At 45.7% G+C, this 21,096-nt stretch overlaps 1 protein-coding gene across 1 annotated transcript in view; it reads right to left on the reverse strand.

Moving 5' to 3' along the window:
• Nucleotides 1-21,096, reverse strand: part of TMEM63A (transmembrane protein 63A) — a 50,952-nt gene that overhangs the window by 18,938 nt on the left and 10,918 nt on the right. Inside the window, exons 2-6 of the mRNA XM_044291802.1 lie at nt 15,831-16,035; nt 15,324-15,403; nt 14,239-14,308; nt 9,518-9,555; nt 502-644 (exon numbers count right to left, since the gene is read on the reverse strand). Coding sequence (XP_044147737.1) covers nt 502-644; nt 9,518-9,555; nt 14,239-14,308; nt 15,324-15,403; nt 15,831-16,025 — 526 coding nt within the window. The 5' untranslated portion in view covers nt 16,026-16,035. The remainder of the gene's footprint in view (nt 1-501; nt 645-9,517; nt 9,556-14,238; nt 14,309-15,323; nt 15,404-15,830; nt 16,036-21,096) is intronic.

The raw sequence follows: 21,096 nt of genomic DNA on the forward strand, positions 1-21,096 counted from the left end.
TAAGAGTACTAGTGAGGGCATCCAGAGGATCCCCACATATGGTCTGAAGTAGTGGGACATGGGGTAAGAAAACAGGCTCAAGGGGCGCTAAAATACTCAAAAACATTTTTTTTTTAATTATCCACCAACTCCTTAAGGACATTCTCTGTACATATATACGAGAGATGTCCCTTTAAAAATGGTGCCTGCTCCAGAGATCATGATAATGACGATCACAGACATTTAACCCCTCATATGCCAAGGTGAATTGCCACCATGGCATCTGCAGTGGCTTTCCCCGGGAGCACTGCACTCCCAGGGCCTGAACGGCTCTCCCGTGAGGCGATCAGGGGAGCTGTTCATTCCTCCGAGTCCAGAGTACAGAGGGACATCTGCTACTATTCATGTGCGGGCACTAAAATATGTAGGGATCAGCTGACGAGCATGAAGAGCTCCCTCCATATTGGGCAGATATAATAATCTGACATAACGATGCAGCTCAGGCAATAAATAAGCAATTACCAAGTAAAGACCCAGAGAGGTTGACCGGCAATATGATGGCAATGGAGAGGACGCTGGCGACAACCAGGAAGAATATGAGGTGACGCTGGAAGGAGAGGTAGTGACAAGCATCTTCTCCGCACTGCTCAAAGAAGTCTTCATCACTAGGAAGGAGGAGACGTAACATTAGAAATGATTACACATGGAGAAGCCAAGCACCAGCCATACAGCGACAGTCCTACAGGGACTGTGTCATGTCTGTCGCTATACAGTCAGTAGGTAGATGAGAAATAATAGCTTTGTTCTACAGTTTCTCTTAAATGGAGCTGCAGGCCCGGAGCGCAGCTGTGAGGGGAAAATTTAGAACATTATTTATCACTCTTCATTCCCAGGATTGGTAGAGGTCCTTGAGGTCCAACCCATACGACCATAAACTATCACTTTAAGGTGAGAAAACCACTTTAATGGACTCGTTGACTTAAAGGCTATGGACACCTTTGTGCACTAAACATCAATAAACCCATATTTTACCGTAATGCAGCACATAATAAAACTGCACTTGTCTGTTTACTGGTATAGAAACATAGAATGTGTCGGCAGATAAGAACCATTTGGCCCCGCCCCCTCATCCTGTTACAGTGCACAGCCCCGCCCCCACATCCTGTTACATTGCACAGCCACGCCCCCATATCCTGTTACATTGCACAGCCCTGCCCCACCGCCACATCCTGTTACACAGCACAGCTAGCAGCCACTTACATATAGGCTGCTGGAACTGGCAAGTACCTTGGTAGTAAGGTTTCATTCCAAACCACTATATGGTGAGTCTTACAGTATGCTACAGCCTGTAATCAGCAGATCTATTTCTCACTTTCCATTCTGTAGAAAGTCCATTATTTGTGGATGCAATAGATATTTCTGCTGGTAACATTAGTGCAGTCATCTACAGTCAGAACCATGGCGTTATAAGCCTGATATAGATCTCATTACTGACGCTCTCACTACCTGCACTCTCTTCTGAATACAGTATTGTGTGCAGTCTGCACAGTGAGTGGTCACTTGTCCCACACAGATTAGTACAATGTGATGACACCAATGCTATGTACACATAAAAGGTGAAAAATGAAAGGTGGAATCTGATTGGTTGCTTTACACCAGTTTGATAAATGACATATATATTAGGCCTGCACAATATATCGCCAAAGCAATCGCAATAAATCGCCATATCGCAATCGCCAATTGGCCGACCCAAAAATGCTGCAATTGTATTACCATATTTTTCGCTTTATAAGACAATCTTTTTTACCCCCAAAAGTGGGGGGAAAATGGCAGTGTGTCTTATAAAGCGATGGTTGACTTTTTACGTGGCTGACACGGATGTATCGCCGGCCGCTATGCTGCACCGAGCGGCCGGCGATACATCAGTTACTGTGCGGGGAGGGAGGAGGGGCTGGAGGCAAGTCCTTATTTTAATGAACAAATGTGCTTTTATTTATTCTATTTTATTTATCTGTTCTGTGCAGCGCTATTAAAAGGGGTTGTCCAGGTTCAGAGCTGAACCTGGACAGCCCTCCATTTTCACCCCGGCAGCCCCCCTGACATGAGCATCGGAGCAGTTCATGCTCCGATGCTCTCCTTTGCCCTGCGCTAAATTGCACAGGGCAAAGGCATTTTTCTGAGTTCCGGTGACGTACCGGGGCTCTCCATGGGGCTGACAGGAACCCCGGTGACGTCACCGGCACTGATGGGCGGGATTTGGCTCTGCCCTAGCCAGTAAAACGGCTAGGGCAGAGCTAAAGCCCGCCCCTCAGAGCCGGTGACGTCACCGAACACACTGCTGGGCGGAAGTTAGCAGAAAAAGCAGTGTGTTATTGAAAACAAAAGAGCCCGTGCCCTGCGCGATCTAGCGCAGGGCACGGGAGCGCATCGGAGCATGAGATATAAGGGTATGTCCGGGTTCAGCTCTGAACCCAGACAACCCCTTTAAGAAAATGGCAAGTTTTGTATTTTGTACTTTTGCAGTAATGCAAATGTTATTTAATTTAGTAAAAGATGTTTTATTTTGAAAAACACTGTGCATTTCAGTAATTGAGATAAGCATAACTACATTTCAGCATTATCAGTAATTTGTGTGCTTTTGCTTTGAAAATCCAAGCAAATAGACCTCTAGCACAATTCCCTTAAAATATTGCATACCGTAATCGCAATATTTAGTGCCCTAATCGCAATCGCACAAAATTCCCATATCGTGCAGCCCTAAATTATATATATATAGATAGAGGAAAACCGGACAGCACTCCAGGTAAAAGACAAATGGCTTGAAAAAGGCTCTTTGTATGAGGTGAAACGTTGCCTTACCACACGGGTGAATAAATACCATTTTTCTTTTACCTGGAGTGCTGTCCGGTTTTCCTATCTATTTCTACGGGGTAAGCAGCTACACCCTTGGACCTAGCACCCGCCATTTTTATTTTTTTCTGTCCAGTGCCGCCATTGTGTTCTAATATATATATACACACACACATATAGAAAAAAAATCTGCACTCTCATACACTTTATTAACTCCTGTGGTCGCAATGTTTTCAGCTCATTCACAGAGTCTCTTTTTTTCAAGCTATGAGCTAAAACGTTGCGACTAGTGTTGAGGGAACTTGTGTTTCAAGTTCAGCGTACAAGGTTCAGGTTATCTAAAAATTCTGTTATGGATTGCGCTACCACGGACCATAAGGGTCCATTCACACGTCCGCAACTGTTTTGCAGTCCGCCAGTGGCGGATTATAATTGGGGCGTTTGGGTCGGTAGCCCCGGGCCCGGCATCGCTGGGGGGCCCAACGACCCAAACGCCCACAAACTACGGCGGGGCACGGGAGCGCATAGTTCCCTGCCCCGCCGCCGATCACCACCATAGGCTTCAGGCCTAGCAGGCCTGAAGCCTATGCGGTAGTAAAATCCTGGTGCAGGCGGGCGTGATGATGTCATCACGCAGTGCCTGTGCCCGGACGCAGCACACTGACGTGTGTGCGCACGCCTGCACCATCTACGAGTGAGCGCCGGCTGGGACACAGGTAAGTATTAGCTTTTATTTTTTTATTTTTTTGTGTGCCAACTGCCGACTTTGGGGGACATTACTGAAGGAACAGGGGGGGGCAAATTACTAGTATGGGGAAAATTAATACTGTGGGAGTAGTGTGGGAGACAATTAATACTGTAGGGGCAAATTACTACCATGGGGGGAATTAATACTGTGAGGGCAGTGTGGAGAAATTAATACTGTGGGGGCAGTGTGGGGGGAAATTATCTAATGGGGGGCAGTGTGGGGGGTTATTACTTGATGGGGCAGTGTGGGGGGCAAATTACTTAATGATGGGGCAGTGTGGGGGCAAATCACTTAATGGATGGCAGTGTGGGAGCAAATAACTTAATGGATTGCAGTGTGGGGGGAAAATTACTTAATGGATGTCAGTGTGGGGGCAAATTACTTAATGGATGGCAGTGTCAGGTAAAATGATCTAATGGGGGGCAGTGTGTGGGGTTATTACTTGATGGGGGGCAGTGTGTGGGGTTATTACTTGATGGGGGCAGTGTGGGCAGCAAATTACCGTACTTTGTGGGTGAAATTACTACATGGGAGGCAGTGTGGGGGAAATTACTGTATGGAGCAGTGTGGGGGAACTTACTATATGGGGAAAATTACTGTATGGAGCAGTGTGGGGGAACTTACTATATGGGGAAAATTACTATATGGGGCAGTGTGGGGGAAATTACTATTTGGGGGGGCAGTGTGGGGGGAAATTACTATTTGGGGGGCAGTGTGGGGGGAAATTACTATTTGGGGGGCAGTGTGGGGGGAAATTACTATTTGGGGGGGCAGTGTGGGGGGGAAATTACTATTTGGGGGGGCAGTGTGGGGGGAAATTACTATTTGGGGGGGCAGTGTGGGGGGAAATTACTATTTGGGGGGGCAGTGTGGGGGGAAATTACTATTTGGGGGGGGCAGTGTGGGGGGAAATTACTATTTGGGGGGGGCAGTGTGGGGGGAAATTACTATTTGGGGGGGGGCAGTGTGGGGGGGAAATTACTATTTGGGGGGGGCAGTGTGGGGGGAAATTACTATTTGGGGGGGGCAGTGTGGGGGGAAATTACTATATGGGGGGCAGTGTGGGGGGAAATTACTATTTGGGGGGCAGTGTGGGGGGAAATTACTATTTGGGGGGGCAGTGTGGGGGAAATTACTATTTGGGGGGGCAGTGTGGGGGAAATTACTATTTGGGGGGGCAGTGTGGGGGAAATTACTATTTGGGGGGGCAGTGTGGGGGAAATTACTATTTGGGGGGGCAGTGTGGGGGAAATTACTATTTGGGGGGGCAGTGTGGGGGAAATTACTATTTGGGGGGGCAGTGTGGGGGAAATTACTATTTGGGGGGCAGTGTGGGGGAAATTACTATTTGGGGGGGCAGTGTGGGGGAAATTACTATTTGGGGGGGCAGTGTGGGGGAAATTACTATTTGGGGGGCAGTGTGGGGGAAATTACTATATGGGGCAGTGTGGGGGAAATTACTATATGGGGCAGTGTGGGGGAAATTACTATATGGGGCAGTGTGGGGGAAATTACTATATGGGGCAGTGTGGGGGAAATTACTATATGGGGCAGTGTGGGGGGAAATTACTATATGAGGCAGTGTGGGGGAAATTACTATATGAGGCAGTGTGGGGGAAATTACTATATGGGGCAGTGTGGGGGAAATTACTATATGGGGCAGTGTGGGGGAAATTACTATATGGGGCAGTGTGGGGGAAATTACTATATGGGGCACAGAGGGGGAAATTACTGTGTGGGGGCAGTGTGGGGGAAATTACTATATGGGGCAGTGTGGGGGAAATTACTATATGGAGGTAGTGTGGGGGCCTTTCTATTAGGGGACATTATTTTTGGGGACACTATACAGGTATTATTACCTGGAACACAATATAGGGTGTTATTATTACTGGGGGCACTCTAGGGGACATTATAATTGCTCTAGACACTCTAGGGACCTTTGGGGTAATTTATCAAACTGGTGTAAAGTATAACTGGGTTAGTTACCTATAGCAGCCAATCAGATTCCAGCTTTCATTTTTCACAGCTCCTTTGGAAAATTAAAGGTGGAATCTGATTGATTGCTGTGGGCACCTAAGCCAGTTGTAATTTACACCAGTTTGATAAATGACCCCAATTATGAGAAATCTAACGTGTCTGTGTAACAAACTCTGTAGAGACGAAATGCGGCTGAAAGAATTTGTCATGGCGGTCTTGGTCAAACGGAGGAGAAGATGAAAGAGAGGATCTACATGACAGGAGATGTCACTGGATGTAACAGGTATGTGGTGCTGTATTATCCTATATGTAGTGCTGGCTCACTGCTGTGACCTGTGTCTCATCTTCTCCTCCAAGTCTTTTTTTATCATAATCGTATGTATTTTAAATTTGGCAACTAAAATTTGTATTTGTCACCTGCAGTCCTATGTAACACAGTGATTACTTTCTGTGTACAGATAATGTAGTAGATGTTCCATGCAGTCCTTTGTAGCACCCCTCATAACACAATAGTTCACTGTGTTACATAGGACTGCAGGTAACATCTATGACATCTGTACACAGAGAGTTATGAGATGGTGGGGGTCTGACTCCTGGCACCCCCACCAATCAGCTGTTTGAGGAGACCGCGATGTCCCAGTGAGCGTCGCAGCCTCTTTGCTCGTTACCAAGCACAGCGCTGTCCATTTGATAGCACTGCGCTCGGTATTACAGCTCAGCCGCAATCACTCGGATGAGACAGAGCTGCACCAGGACCATGTGAACGATGTCATATTGCCTAGGAAGAGACATTGGCGCTTACGAAGCACCGCAGCCTCTTCATATAGAAAAAATTGGGTAGACAGCCCTGGGCCTCTCATGTACTTAGTCCGCACATGGCCAGCACTATGATAGAAATACCTATTCTTGTCCGTGGCTGCGGACAAGAATAGGACATGTTCTTTTTTTTTTGCGGGGGCCGCGGAATGGAAGTGTGGATGCAGACAGCACATAGTGGTGCTGTCCACATCTTTTGCGGCCCCATTGAAAATGAATAGGTCCGCACCCCTTCCGCAAAATTGCGGAACGGGTGAATGGACCCGCAGTTATGGCCCGTGGTAGCAGAATGCATAACAGAATTCTTACATAACCCGAACCTGAACTTGAAACACAAGGTCGCTCATCCCTAGTTGCGACCACAGGGGTGAATAAAGTGTTTTTCTTTTCACTAATTAAATATCACTTTTTAAATATTTTTGGGGCAATTGTCTTAGGTAGGGTCTCACATTTATTTTTATTTTTACGGCATTCACCAGACGGGCTGGATCACATACTATTTTTATAGAGCAGGTTGTTACAGACACAGCGATGCCCAATACGTGCATTCTTTAAATTTTATTTTGCACAATAAAAGCATTTTTGAAAAAAAATCTAATAAATTAAAAAAAAAAAAACATTTTTGTGTTTCCATTTTCTGAAAGCCATATTTATTTATTTTTTGGGCGATTGTCTTAGGTAGAGTCTCATTTTTTTGCGGGATGAGAAGATGGTTTGATTGGTGCTAACTTTGGGTAAATATGACTCTTTTGATCGCTTTTTATACCATTTGTTGGGAAGTGAGGTGGGCAAAATTTCAATTCTATCAGTTTTGTTTTTTATGGCATTTACCATGCGGAGAAAGTAACATAATCCTTTTAAATATTACTTTCTTACGGACGCGGCGATACCAAACATGTTTAGTATTTATTTATTTATTTTAACCAATTATATGTGCCGATAAAGGAAGAGGTTTTTATTTTTTTACTTTTTTTTTTTCTTACACTTCTTTGACCCAGACCCACTTGGTTCTTGCAGATCCAGTGGGTCTGATGGGTTACAATACACTGCAGTACACTGTATAGTCTACTGCAGTGTATTTTCAGTTACACTTAGCCTGATCAGGCTCAGATATACCACGGCAAGCCGGATGGCTGTGAAGGCGTCCGGTTGCCATGGTAACCATAGGGATGCTGCCACAGCAGCGCAGCAGCCCGATGGTTAGTCCCTTCCATACAGCAGGCCCTAAGGACCGCGGCATGGAAGGGGTTAAACGTCCGACATGGGTGCCAGCACCGATGTCACCTGTTTCAACCAAATTGAAAGTGTATTACAGCTGACAATCTGCCCCCTCGGCCATCCTGTACGGGAAAAGGGGGGCTTGGCTGCCGTGCCGTCCTGAAGGGGAGGGGGGCTCTGCTCAGCCATCCTGAAGGGGGGTAGGCTGGGGTCTGTGCTGCCTAAAGGGGAGAGGGGCTACTTACACAGCTCGGTGATCCTGTACTGGGGTAATTTTTTTGGGGGGAGGAATGCAGGACCACTATGCTGCCGTCGGGGGGGGTTACAGACGGCACGGCCATACTGAACAGGGAGGGGATCGGGTTGGGGGCATGTTCCCCACATTAACCCATTAGCCATCGGGCCGCTGACACAGCAGAGTAGCAGACCAATGGTTAGCCCCTTCCATACTGAGGTCCCTAAGGACCACGGCATGGAAGGGGTTATGTCTGCAGACTGTCAGCTGTATGTTACAGCTGACAGTCTGCACCGCTCTGCCATCCTGAAAAGGGGAGGCGGGTAGAGGAGGGAGAGAGACACAAATTAGATGACGAATTATCTGCAAATGCACTGGGAGCAGCTGCTGTGCATAGGAAGCACAGCAGGCTGTAGAAGGAAAACTTAATAAAAAAACAAACAAAAAAAAAACAACCAATTGGAGAAATGATTTTCTCCACAAAATAAATTAATTAGTTTAATTATTATTTTTTTTTATTTTTTTTACAAAGGTGTACATATCCTTTAAGAGACTGTAGTGGGCATGCTCTATGATGTGCAGAGGTCATTGTGCAGTGAGGGGGAGGAAGCACAGCAGATTTAACACCATTCTTAAAATTCTAGACTAGTGGACACTGACACAGGGTCAGAGATGTCCCAGGAGCCTGGCTGATAGAAAGTTTCGTTTTCAGCTTTCCTTAGGCTGAGTTCACACAGGCGAGAGGCTCTATATAGTGCGTTTAACACGCAATGCAGGCCCTATAAAAGTGAATGGGGCTGAGTGAAACTCGCAAGAGAGTGCGGATGCGGTGCGATTTTCACGCATGGTTGCTAAGATGACAGTCTATTCACTGTATTATTTTCCCTTATAACATGGTTATAAGGGAAAATAATAGCATTCTTTAATACAGAATGCTTAGTAGAAGGTCAATTGAGGGTTAAAAAAGAAAAAAATATTAATTCACCTCCTCCTCTTGATTGCGTAGTTGCCGATCTCTTCTTACTTCTTTAATCATGAGCTGCCGGCTAAAGGGCCTGTGGTGACGACACATCACATGTTACAATCACATGGTCCATCACCGTGGTGATGGACCATGTGATGATCTCAGTGACGTCACCACAGGTCCTTTGACAGGTCCTGAAGAAAGAACAGGAGACTGGCAGCTACGCGATTAGAGGAGGCGAGTAAATTTTTTTCTTTTTTTTAACCCTCAATTGACCTTCTACTAAGCATTCTGTATTAAAGAATGCAATTATTTTCCCTTATGACCATGTTATAAGGGAAAATAATTACATCTACACAACACCGAACCCAAACCTGAACTTCAGTGAAGAAGTTCGGGTCTGGGTATCACATTCAGGTTTTTATCACGTGCGTGCAAAACGCATTGCACCCGCGCGATAAAAACTGAACAGCGGAACGCAATCGCAGTCAAAACTGACTGCAATTGGGTACCTACTCGCGCGGGTTTGCCGCAGTACACCCGGGACGCATCCTGAACAAATCAGTCACGCATTCCTATACGGTCCCAAAGGCTACTGTGCCAAATAATAAGCCACCAGTATGGGGGACCCTGTTACAAACTTTGACTTTGGGCCCAGGAGCTCCAAGTTCCACTTCTGTTGCTCGTATCTTAAGACATACAGTTTAGAAGATTTACTCAGAGAACTCACCGCATCTGAAATGCAGAGGATATCCAGGAGCAAAATCCCTGCAAGAAAGACAGGAGTATAAGGTAGTGAATGAAATACAGAAAAACAGCAATGTTACTGGGGCCGGTCTGTTCCTGCTCTGGATAGGTCATAAATCGCTGCCCATGGGTGTCCATCTCGCAGCACCCCCAGCGATCAACTGCCTGAAGGGGCTGCAGCACTCAGACTTAAAGGGGTATTCTGGTAGGTAACAGTTACCCCCTCTTTACTCCGGAACCCCTATAGAAATGAATGGAGTGGCTGTGCACAGGTGTGACCAGCCGCTCCGGTGATTTCAGGGGGGCAGCAGGGAGCCTGCAGGGAGTATGGAGCCCCCATTCTTGTGAACGGTGGGGTTCCCGACAGTAGGACCCCACTGATCTGATAGTTATCCCCGTCCTGTGAATAAGGGATAACTTTTACCAACTGGAATACCCCTTTAAAGGAGTGTTCCAGGTATATTCCTGCAGAAGTGGTAGCTGCAAATACAGTGAAGGAGTTTAAGCATGCATGGGATAGGCATAAGGTCATCCTTCATATAAGATAGGGCCAGGGGCTATTCATAGGATTCAGATATATTGGGCAGACTAGATGGGCCAAATGGTTCCTATCTGCCGACACATTCTATGTTTCTATTCATTTATCCTTCTGATAACTATTAGATCGGTGGGGGTCCTACCGCTGGAACCCCCACGATTACAAGAACCCCATGCATGGGTCATACCCCACGCAGACCCCCGGAAATTAACGGAGTGGGCGGTCACACATGCGTGTAGCAGCTCCATTGATTTCTATGGAGTACCACAGATAGCAGTGTACAGCGCTCGTGACTGGCCGCACGCATGCCTGACCGGCCGCTCCGTTCATTTCAGGGGGGCTGTAGGGGGTACAGAGCCCCTGTTCTCATGATCGATGGGTGTCCCAGTGGTAGAATAAAGGAAAATGTAAATCTAACTAGAATAACCCTTTAATAGCTCACCAGGCACAGCGCCATGGATTGCACTGTGGCTGTTCTTGGTACTGCAGCTCAATCATTGCTTCACAGTAAAAAGACCACGCTGCTCGAACTGTCCAGTAGGCATCCGGATTATAATGGAGTCAGCTACAGATTTCCGATATAGACGAACATTGGATAAACCAGCAGAAATCCCTTCTACTTCTGAATTGGTCCGTCTGTAGGAGCCCAAAGCTAGCGCAGATAGTGAAGATGAGCCCCTGACGAAGCGAAACCTAGGCCGGGCAAGGACACGAGGGCCGATGGTTTTTGATATGCCTATTACCTTTTAACCTTTGAGTAGAATACATTATTTATCTTCCCTTTATTGGTGGTTCTTCACTATCTGCGCTAGCTTTGGGCTCCTACAGACGGACCAATTTGGAAGTAGAAGGGATTTCTGCTGGTTTATCCAATGTCCGTCTATTAAGGAAATCTTTATCTGACTCCATTATAATCCGGATGCCTACTGGACAGTTCGAGCAGCGCGGTCTTTTTACTGTGAATTGTTGACTTATGGTGTGAACTGAACCCACTCCGCCTTGAGACCTGCAGCGCTGCGAACAGGCCACGTAACGGGGGATTTTAGTTTAATTTGTTCAATCTCATTACTTGCATGTCACTACACAAAGGCCACGTGACCACAGACCAAGGGAGACGACTCGGCGCTCGGCCAAGTAACCACAGCCGCTTCAGGTAACTGGTCGGCAGGGGACAGGTCATCAATGCTTACAATTAAACAGTCTGCAATTTTCTAACTCACTTTAAGATGTCGTGCCATTTTTAAGACCTCTGATGGCTGACAGTAAATGAGAGCTTCAGGGACTGATAACTTATCCTCATCAGGTCCAGGTGATGTATTGTTACAAGAGGGAGCTCTGATACATTGTAACGCTCTGTGTGTGGCAGGTGGACACAATATAGAAAGCGCTGATACATTGTAACGCTCTGTGTGTGGCAGGTGGACATGATATAGAAAGCGCTGATACATTATAATGCTCTGTGTGTGGCAGGTGGACAGGATGTAGAAAGCGCTGATACATTGTAACGCTGTGTGCGTGGCAGGTGGACATGATATAGAAAGCGCTGACACATTGTAACGCTCTGTGTGTGGCAGGTGGACATGATATAGAAAGCGCTGACACATTGTAACGCTCTGTGTGTGGCAGGTGGACATGATATAGAAAGCGCTGACACATTGTAACGCTCTGTGTGTGGCAGGTGGACATGATATAGAAAGCGCTGACACATTGTAACGCACTGTGTGTGGCAGGTGGACATGATGTAGAAAGCGCTGATACATTGTAACGCTGTGTGTGTGGCAGGTGGACACGATATAGAAAGCGCTGATACATTGTAACGCTCTGTGTGTGGCAGGTGGACACGATATAGAAAGCGCTGACACATTGTAACGCTCTGTGTGTGGCAGGTGGACATGATATAGAAAGCGCTGATACATTATAATGCTCTGTGTGTGGCAGGTGGACAGGATGTAGAAAGCTCTGATACATTGTAACGCTCTGTGTGTGGCAGGTGGACAGGATGTAGAAAGCGCTGACACATTGTAACGCTCTGTGTGTGGCAGGTGGACATGATATAGAAAGCGCTGATACATTATAATGCTCTGTGTGTGGCAGGTGGACAGGATGTAGAAAGCTCTGATACATTGTAACGCTCTGTGTGTGGCAGGTGGACATGATGTAGAAAGCGCTGACACATTGTAACGCTGTGTGTGTGGCAGGTGGACATGATATAGAAAGCGCTGACACATTGTAACGCTGTGTGTGTGGCAGGTGGACATGATATAGAAAGCGCTGACACATTGTAACGCTCTGCGTGTGGCAGGTGGACATGATATAGAAAGCGCTGATACATTGTAACGCTCTGTGTGTGGCAGGTGGACACGATATAGAAAGCGCTGACACATTGTAACGCTCTGTGTGTGGCAGGTGGACATGATATAGAAAGCGCTGATACATTATAATGCTCTGTGTGTGGCAGGTGGACAGGATGTAGAAAGCTCTGATACATTGTAACGCTCTGTGTGTGGCAGGTGGACAGGATGTAGAAAGCGCTGATACATTGTAACGCTCTGTGTGTGGCAGGTGGACATGATATAGAAAGCGCTGATACATTATAATGCTCTGTGTGTGGCAGGTGGACAGGATGTAGAAAGCTCTGATACATTGTAACGCTCTGTGTGTGGCAGGTGGACATGATGTAGAAAGCGCTGACACATTGTAACGCTCTGTGTGTGGCAGGTGGACATGATATAGAAAGCGCTGATACATTGTAACGCTCTGTGTGTGGCAGGTGGACATGATGTAGAAAGCGCTGACACATTGTAACGCTCTGTGTGTGGCAGGTGGACATGATATAGAAAGCGCTGATACATTATAATGCTCTGTGTGTGGCAGGTGGACATGATATAGAAAGCGCTGATACATTGTAACGCTGTGTGTGTGGCAGGTGGACATGATGTAGAAAGCTCTGATACATTGTAACGCTCTGTGTGTGGCAGGTGGACATGATGTAGAAAGCGCTGATACATTGTAACGCTGTGTGTGTGGCAGGTGGACATGATATAGAAAGCGCTGACACATTGTAACGCTCTGTGTGTGGCAGGTGGACATGATATAGAAAGCGCTGACACATTGTAACGCTCTGTGTGTGGCAGGTGGACATGATATAGAAAGCGCTGACACATTGTAACGCACTGTGTGTGGCAGGTGGACATGATGTAGAAAGCGCTGATACATTGTAACGCTCTGTGTGTGGCAGGTGGACAGGATGTAGAAAGCGCTGATACATTGTAACGCTGTGTGTGTGGCAGGTGGACACGATATAGAAAGCGCTGATACATTGTAACGCTCTGTGTGTGGCAGGTGGACACGATATAGAAAGCGCTGATACATTGTAACGCTCTGCGTGTGGCAGGTGGACACGATATAGAAAGCGCTGATACATTGTAACGCTCTGTGTGTGGCAGGTGGACACGATATAGAAAGCGCTGATACATTGTAACGCTCTGTGTGTGGCAGGTGGACATGATGTAGAAAGCGCTGATACATTGTAACGCTCTGTGTGTGGCAGGTGGACATGATATAGAAAGCGCTGATACATTGTAACGCTCTGTGTGTGGCAGGTGGACATGATATAGAAAGCGCTGATACATTGTAACGCTCTGTGTGTGGCAGGTGGACAGGATATAGAAAGCGCTGATACATTGTAACGCTCTGTGTGTGGCAGGTGGACAGGATATAGAAAGCGCTGATACATTGTAACGCTCTGCGTGTGGCAGGTGGACAGGATAATGCTTTAAGCCTCTACCTATAACGTTTTATTACACTGTGTTATAGGTCTGAGATTCATTCCTGTTTTCATATTTGGGTGATCTGTCATTTATGTGGCCCCCGAAACCATTGCTTCCTGACAGAACATCAGTCCAGGGAAACAGGGAAGAGTGCTGCTGACAAACACTGAATCTGTACGGGAATAACAATTGTAATAGTGATCATTCATCCCCACAGAGAGGAGATTAAATGCAGCAACAATCGGGAACAAATGGTTCATTCCCAATCATTACCCTTTGTACATCCCCATATATATATATATATATATACATAGGCTCTAACATGAGGAGTCTGCCGGTATAACTCCCTGAACATAGGACATGATCTGTGTGACGTGACGCTGAGGCTGAACATACCTTGTCCTTTTCTAGTTCCTCATTAAAAGAGGACTGTGAGGATAATCTACGGTAACTCCACTCTGGCAAACTGTAAGGTAAAAAACAACAACCTAAGAAACAAGACCAAGTCACTGCGTACATACATTCCTTATCCTGTACTGATCCTGAGTTACATCCTGTATTATACTCCAGAGCTGCACTCACTATTCTGCTGGTGCAGTCACTGTGTACATACATTACTTATCCTGTACTGATCTGAGTTACATCCTGTATTATACTCCAGAGCTGCACTCACTATTCTGCTGGTGCAGTCACTGTGTACATACATTACTTATCCTGTACTGATCTGAGTTACATCCTGTATTATACTCCAGAGCTGCACTCACTATTCTGCTGGTGGAGTCAATGTGTACATACATTACATTACTTATCCTGTACTGATTCTGAGTTACATCCTGTATTATACCCCAGAGCTGCACTCACTATTCTGCTGGTGGAGTCAATGTGTACATACATTACATTACTTATCCTGTACTGGTCCTGAGTTACATCCTGTATTATACTCCAGAGCTGCACTCACTATTCTGCTGGTGGTCACTGTGTACATACATTACATTACTTATCCTGTACTGATCCTGAGTTACATCCTGTATTATACTCCAGAGCTGCGCTCACTATTCTGCTGGTGCAGTCACTGTGTACATACATTACATTACTTACCCTGTACTGATCCTGAGTTACATCCTGAATTATACTCCAGAGCTGCACTGACTATTCTGCTGGTAGAGTCACTGTGTACATCCATTACATTACTTATCCTGTACTGATCCTGAGTTACATCCTGTATTATACTCCAGAGCTGCACTCACTATTCTGCTGGTGCAGTCACTGTGTACATACATTACATTACTTATCCTGTACTGGTCCTGAGTTACATCCTGTATTATACTCCAGAGCTGCACTCACTATTCTGCTGGTGCAGTCACTGTGTACATACATTACTTATCCTGTACTGATCCTGAGTTACATCCTGTATTATACTCCAGAGCTGTACTCACTATTCTGCTGGTGCAGTCACTCTGTACATCCATTACACTACTTACCTGTCATTGTCATATACAAGTGCCACCCGTCCATAATCCCAGAATTTCTTCCGAATGATGGAGAAAACTAGCAGCAACAACTAAATAAAAGAAAGAATTATAAACATTTCTGGTGGAGGTGCATCTAATGGTCTCCACCCCTCCCAGCCCCCACCCCCTTGAAACGGAGGAAGAGCAGGTCCCTGGTACATGGATCACAATGTGCATCCACAGTGGCCACGTAAAGACTACTAGTGGTCAATAGAACTGGGGAAGATAAGGGGCTGCAAGAAATGCAAGCCGACGCTCATCTCCAGGGCACCATAAATGGAAATGACAAACATAGGACGACTGGATTTTTTCAGTTTTCCACCATTTACCGTCGGCGTGTTATTTTTAATAGAACTAAGGGAGATAAGCAGCTACAGACAAGTAATGCCGCTTATCTCCCAGGCAACATACCATTGAATATGTCTTCCCCAATTCCCGGTTTAATTATAAGGACATCACTGTATACAGACCACCTACCACAAAACAGATGACGTCCAGCACCAAGACAGTGGGGATTCCTCCAAACGTTACCCCTTGGAGGACAGTGCTTCCCGCCTGCCCGTTGTAGCAGTAACTCTGGTTATCATTGGAACTATTCCCGATGCGGAGGTCGTTCCAGGCAGTGAAGGAGGTGGAGTCCTCCATAAAACGAAATGGGAAGGAATGGAACATCCAGCCTGATCTGCAAGAGAGGAATACAAAGGAGCGCCTGAACCTTAGTGTGACACTGTACAGGCTGTATGCGCAGAGTTTTGCCATGTGCAATAGGGATGTATACACAGTTTGCAGTGAGCTCCCTCTAGTGGTGGCGGCTGGCAGCAGACTTCTATCCTCTATGTCTATGCAGGGGAGTTAGAGCTCTGTATACAATGAAGCTCCAGCTCTTATAAAGATATATGAAAGCGATCCTCCAGTTCAAGGAAAAAAAAGGGGCATGAACCAGAACACTTACCTGTGCCCTCCTTTTCTGACATCCAAGATGGCCGCATCACTTCAAAGACTACCTGATGCATACTGTGCCCGAGACACTTCTTGCTGCCCTCGGATTGGCCAGGACTGCTCATGTGAGCAGAGCTGGCCAATCCAAGAGCAGGGCTGGACAACCAGGAAGTACCTTGGACTACCGATGTACAGTGTGTATCAGGTAGTCCGAGAAGCGGTGCGGCCATGGTGGATGGTAGAAGAGGAGTCCGGAGATTGGCAGCTGAAAAGATGAAAAAGGAGGACATCTTGTACATTCACAATAAGCTCCCAAGCTAAAGGGAATATTCTCAAGTCAGACATATCCACATACCCTCTTAAAGGGAATGTATCACCTACATTATTATTTTTTTTGACGAATTAAAACCAGATACTGACACGTACCTTTTTCCCCCCAAATATGATTTTATTTTCTAATTGTACATTTTTGTATTCTATTTTCTGTTCATGATGAGGAGGTGGTCATCTTACCAGAGCTGCTGTTAACAGCACTTAGAGATATGCTTTACAGCAGGCATGTGGACCATAGGAAACTGTAGAGTGGAGATGGCTCATTGCTTTCTATGGGAAGGTGTGGTGGGCATTCTCTGTGCAGAGCTCACTGAGCAGAGAGGGGAAGTAGATAAGCTGTGACATCACCTATTTGTGGATGGTGGATCTATCTATCATTGTAATCCTGTCTGTAATGATTATGAGATGACTGTTGAGAAGTGATCTGTACAGAACAGGAAGTGTCAGCGGATTATGAGGCTTGGTGTGAACAGGTAGTGACACAGAAACATTATTTAAAAAAATCACCTAAAGTTCTTAAAACATTTGACATAAAACCTGATTTAAAAATTAGATCATTCTGAGACGACACATTCCCTTTAAATATAACTGGTTTGCTCTTAAAGGGGATGTATTATATTATAAAAAAAACATGGGTATTTTGTTCCAAATCACCATGGCTTGTGACTAGTAATGCAGTAACGCGATTTACTCCAAAGGGTCTGAGCTGCAATACCTGACACAGCCTATAGACAAGGATGGCACAGTTTCTGGGGAAACATCTGAATTTTTTTCTCATCTCAGAAAATCACTTTAAGAGGCAGAGGGATTTTTGGGAACTCATGAAGCAGTAAAAGTAATACGTGTCATATGTTCTCTAGCACTTTACTTCCTGTTGTACAAATCACATGATGCAGGGAGTGATCCAACATCAAGTCTTTCTTCCTCTTCCTCACCACTGATCTAAAGTAACCGGAATACCCAAAAACCACAGAGATTTTTTATTTTTTGTATCCAGGACTTTTAACTTTTTATGACAAAAATATTTTTTTTTAATTAATAGAATCTCCCAAATTGTCAGAATTTTGCCCCCTAATCAGACACGGTGCATTAAGTACACGCCGTTATGATGGGGGTCATCCTTCTGATGTCATATCCATGTGGTCATGTGATACAATCCCAAGATAACTCATCAGTGATGACAAAGGAAAAGATGCAACTATGGTTCAGGCTATGTACACCTTTGGGGGCAATTTTCTTATTATTGCATTGTACTTATTCCGATCTTAAAATCATTTTTTCTATTGGTCTTTATTAAGAATTTTGAGCCCCTTTCTCTGTACAGCCTTGAGATTCCCTAATAGCAGGATCTGTATTTTTACTGTGTTTCGTCAGGCAGCTCAGCAGATGGCTCCTTATCTCGGACCCTATTACGGTAATACTCATTATAGCTCAATTATTATCTTACTGGTAAGACAGTGGCTTAGATAAGTGTTTATGACCTTTTAGTAATTTAGAGACAGGGTTTATTAGATAACGTGAAAGAGCGCTTCAAAAAAGCTAGACAGTTAACCCTTTGTGACAGAACGGCTGAAGATTTTTTAATAAAGACCAATTGAAAAAAAAATATTTAGCCCAAAATGAGTAAAATGCAATCATAAAAGAAATCACCCCCCTGAATGTGTACATAGCCTTTAAATCTTTTCTTGTCTATCTGGCCCAGATCACCATGACGTCTACTCCGGGCCATCAATAATCTCAGCAGATTTTTTGCCTGTGGTAATAGTGCCCTCAGTAGCCCACACAGTAATAGTGGCTCTTTAGTCCCCCCCCCCCCCACATTGTGTCCCACTACAGTAGGAGCACTGGGCATCGCTATATGGCTGGCACAATATTATAGGTAATACTACTTGGAGAGACGATGGGCAGTCATGGCTTGATCTAACTCCTGGGAGACTCCTGGCTAACAGAAACTTGACAAATCTCTTGTACCAAGGTCTGAACGATCATAAGAGCAGATATTCTGCAAACCATCCAAGAGTATTAGGTCAGTCAGAAAACTGGTACCAGGGGGCGGTGTGAGCGGTCATGGGTTTATCGGGTGGGTGCTGATGCCAGCCATTATAATGCCACCTCTTAATGTCAAGGGCGCCCAAAACAGTTCCACAGGTCACTGCTGTGGACATGAACACGACAGGTAAATAATTAGTCACCATAGAGGACACGACTCTGTTAATCAGTTACTTATAATCTGGCGCTTGTGGTGATAAGCGGCGCCCGCAGACAAGACGATGGCAGGTGGGTCGATCGGGCACGCCGTACCTCAATACAATACCTATGGTATAGCAGAGTGGCAGCACATTGGACCGCCTGGTAGGACCCCACTGATCACGCTTAGGGCTCATGCACACGACCGTATGTATTTTGCTGTCTGCAAAAAACGGATACGCAAAAAATACGGATAATGTCCGCGTGCAATACATATTTTGCGGAACGGAACAGTAGCCCCTAATAGAACAGTCTTATCCTTGTACGTAATGCGGACAATAATAGGACATGTTCTATTTTTTTGCAGAACGGACATACGGCAACGGAATGCACATGGAGTAACTTCCGTTTTTTTTGCTGACCCATTGAAATTAATGGTTCTGCATATGGTCCGCAAAAAAAAAAATCGGACACTGAAAGAAAATACGTTCGTGTGCATGAGCCCTTATCCTGTATTCAGTGGATAGGGAGTAATGTCTTATCACAAGAATACCACTTTAAAGTGGAACTCCGGGCAAAACTGAACATTTTCGGAGACCTACACCTAGGGATGAGAGAATCGACTTCGGATAAAATATCCGAAGTCGATTCGCATAAAACTTTGTTCTAATACTGCTCCGTACAGTATTAGAACGAGGTTTTATGCAAATCAACTATGGATGTTTCATCCGAAGTCGATTCGCTCATCCCTACCTACACCTTTAAAGGGGTTGTGCCATAGATAATATTATAGATTTTTTCAGAGCAGCACCTGGATCTGAATACTTTTGTAATTGCAAGTAATTAAAGATTTGGTATAGCCACTGAGCTATTCAATATAATGTATCAGTATAGCGCCACCTGCTGCTTGTTCTTTTCCTCATTTCTTGTCCACCTCAATTTGGTGGTCATACGAGCTCAGTTTAAATGTTCAACTGTCACCAGCCATGATTAGAAGCTGTGGCAGTTACAGGGAAAGAGCTAAAGCAGAAAGGACACGCCCCCCTGAGCTGCTAGCTTGAAATGAAGGTAGTTGAGCAACTGAAGCAATGAATGGGGAGATCTCTGGATCTAGGCCTCAGCCTTGGCCGGGCGGCAAAACTGTGTTGCCATGATCCGTATACAGGCGTGGTAGCTCCCTCTAGTGGTTACCTTGGCTGCACTATTGTTCTCTGATATCAGCCACTTTAGACCGAGGAAAGGCTATGGGGGGGGGGGGGGGAGAATTTAGGAAAAGACAGTTGTTATCCATGTTATAAACTGAAGACTTTTTGGTTTAATGTTCCTTTAAGAGCAGAGTATTTGCTCTGTACTATACGTCAGGTTGCACGGCGTCGCTCAGGACCATTGGGTGTACACTGCTGCTGGTAGACACTTGGCACAAGGACAAAAGCTACTGCCAAATAAATAAGCAAACCGGGCGGGCAAGATCCCGCTGTGATACTAAAGCCGCATGAGGCTGCAGGTGACCCATTACATGACGTCACCCTGTCTGCATGGGAAAGGGAGAGAAAAAAAAAATCTGCAAATAAAGACGTGCTGGTCCTAGGGTGCTCCACCACCCTAAGAATGAAGAGTCAGGTCTGCAGGATTCCCCAGAAAATATTGGAAGGAACTTGATCTCCTCGTGGAGATCCAGCTAGTCTCTCAAGAATGGGGCCCTCATGTGGATGGAGAGCATGCAGTGCATACGCGGTGTTCCTCATTCACTGCTCTGGGACTTCCGAAAATAGTCGAGCTTCAGATGCAATCGGATCCCAGAGGTGGGACCCGCACCTACTGGACAATTATCATATCCTTTTCATGTACCATAAATGTCCAGATAGGACAAACCCTTTAATGCAGGCATCCTCAAACTGCGGCCCTCCAGCTGTTGTAAAACTACAACTCCCACAATGCCCTGCTGTAGGCTGATACCTGTAGGCTGTTCAGGCATGCTGGGAGTTGCAGTTTTGCAACAGCTGGAGGGCCGCAGTTTGGGGATGCCTGCATTAAAGGGTTTGTCCTATCTGGACATTTATTGTACATGGAAAGGATATGATATTGTCCAGTAGGTGCGGGTCCCACCTCTGGGATCCGATTGCATCTGAAGCTCTACTATTTTCGGAAGTCCCAGAGCAGTGAATGAGGAACACCGCTTATGCACTGCATGCTCTCCATCCACATGAGGGCCCCATTCTTGAGATAGGAGCCGGACCCAGAGGTGGGACCTGCATTTACTGAACATTTATGGCAAATCCTATCC

This window comes from Bufo gargarizans, chromosome 4, assembly GCF_014858855.1.
Source record: "Bufo gargarizans isolate SCDJY-AF-19 chromosome 4, ASM1485885v1, whole genome shotgun sequence".
In the NCBI taxonomy this organism is placed as follows: domain Eukaryota; kingdom Metazoa; phylum Chordata; class Amphibia; order Anura; family Bufonidae; genus Bufo; species Bufo gargarizans.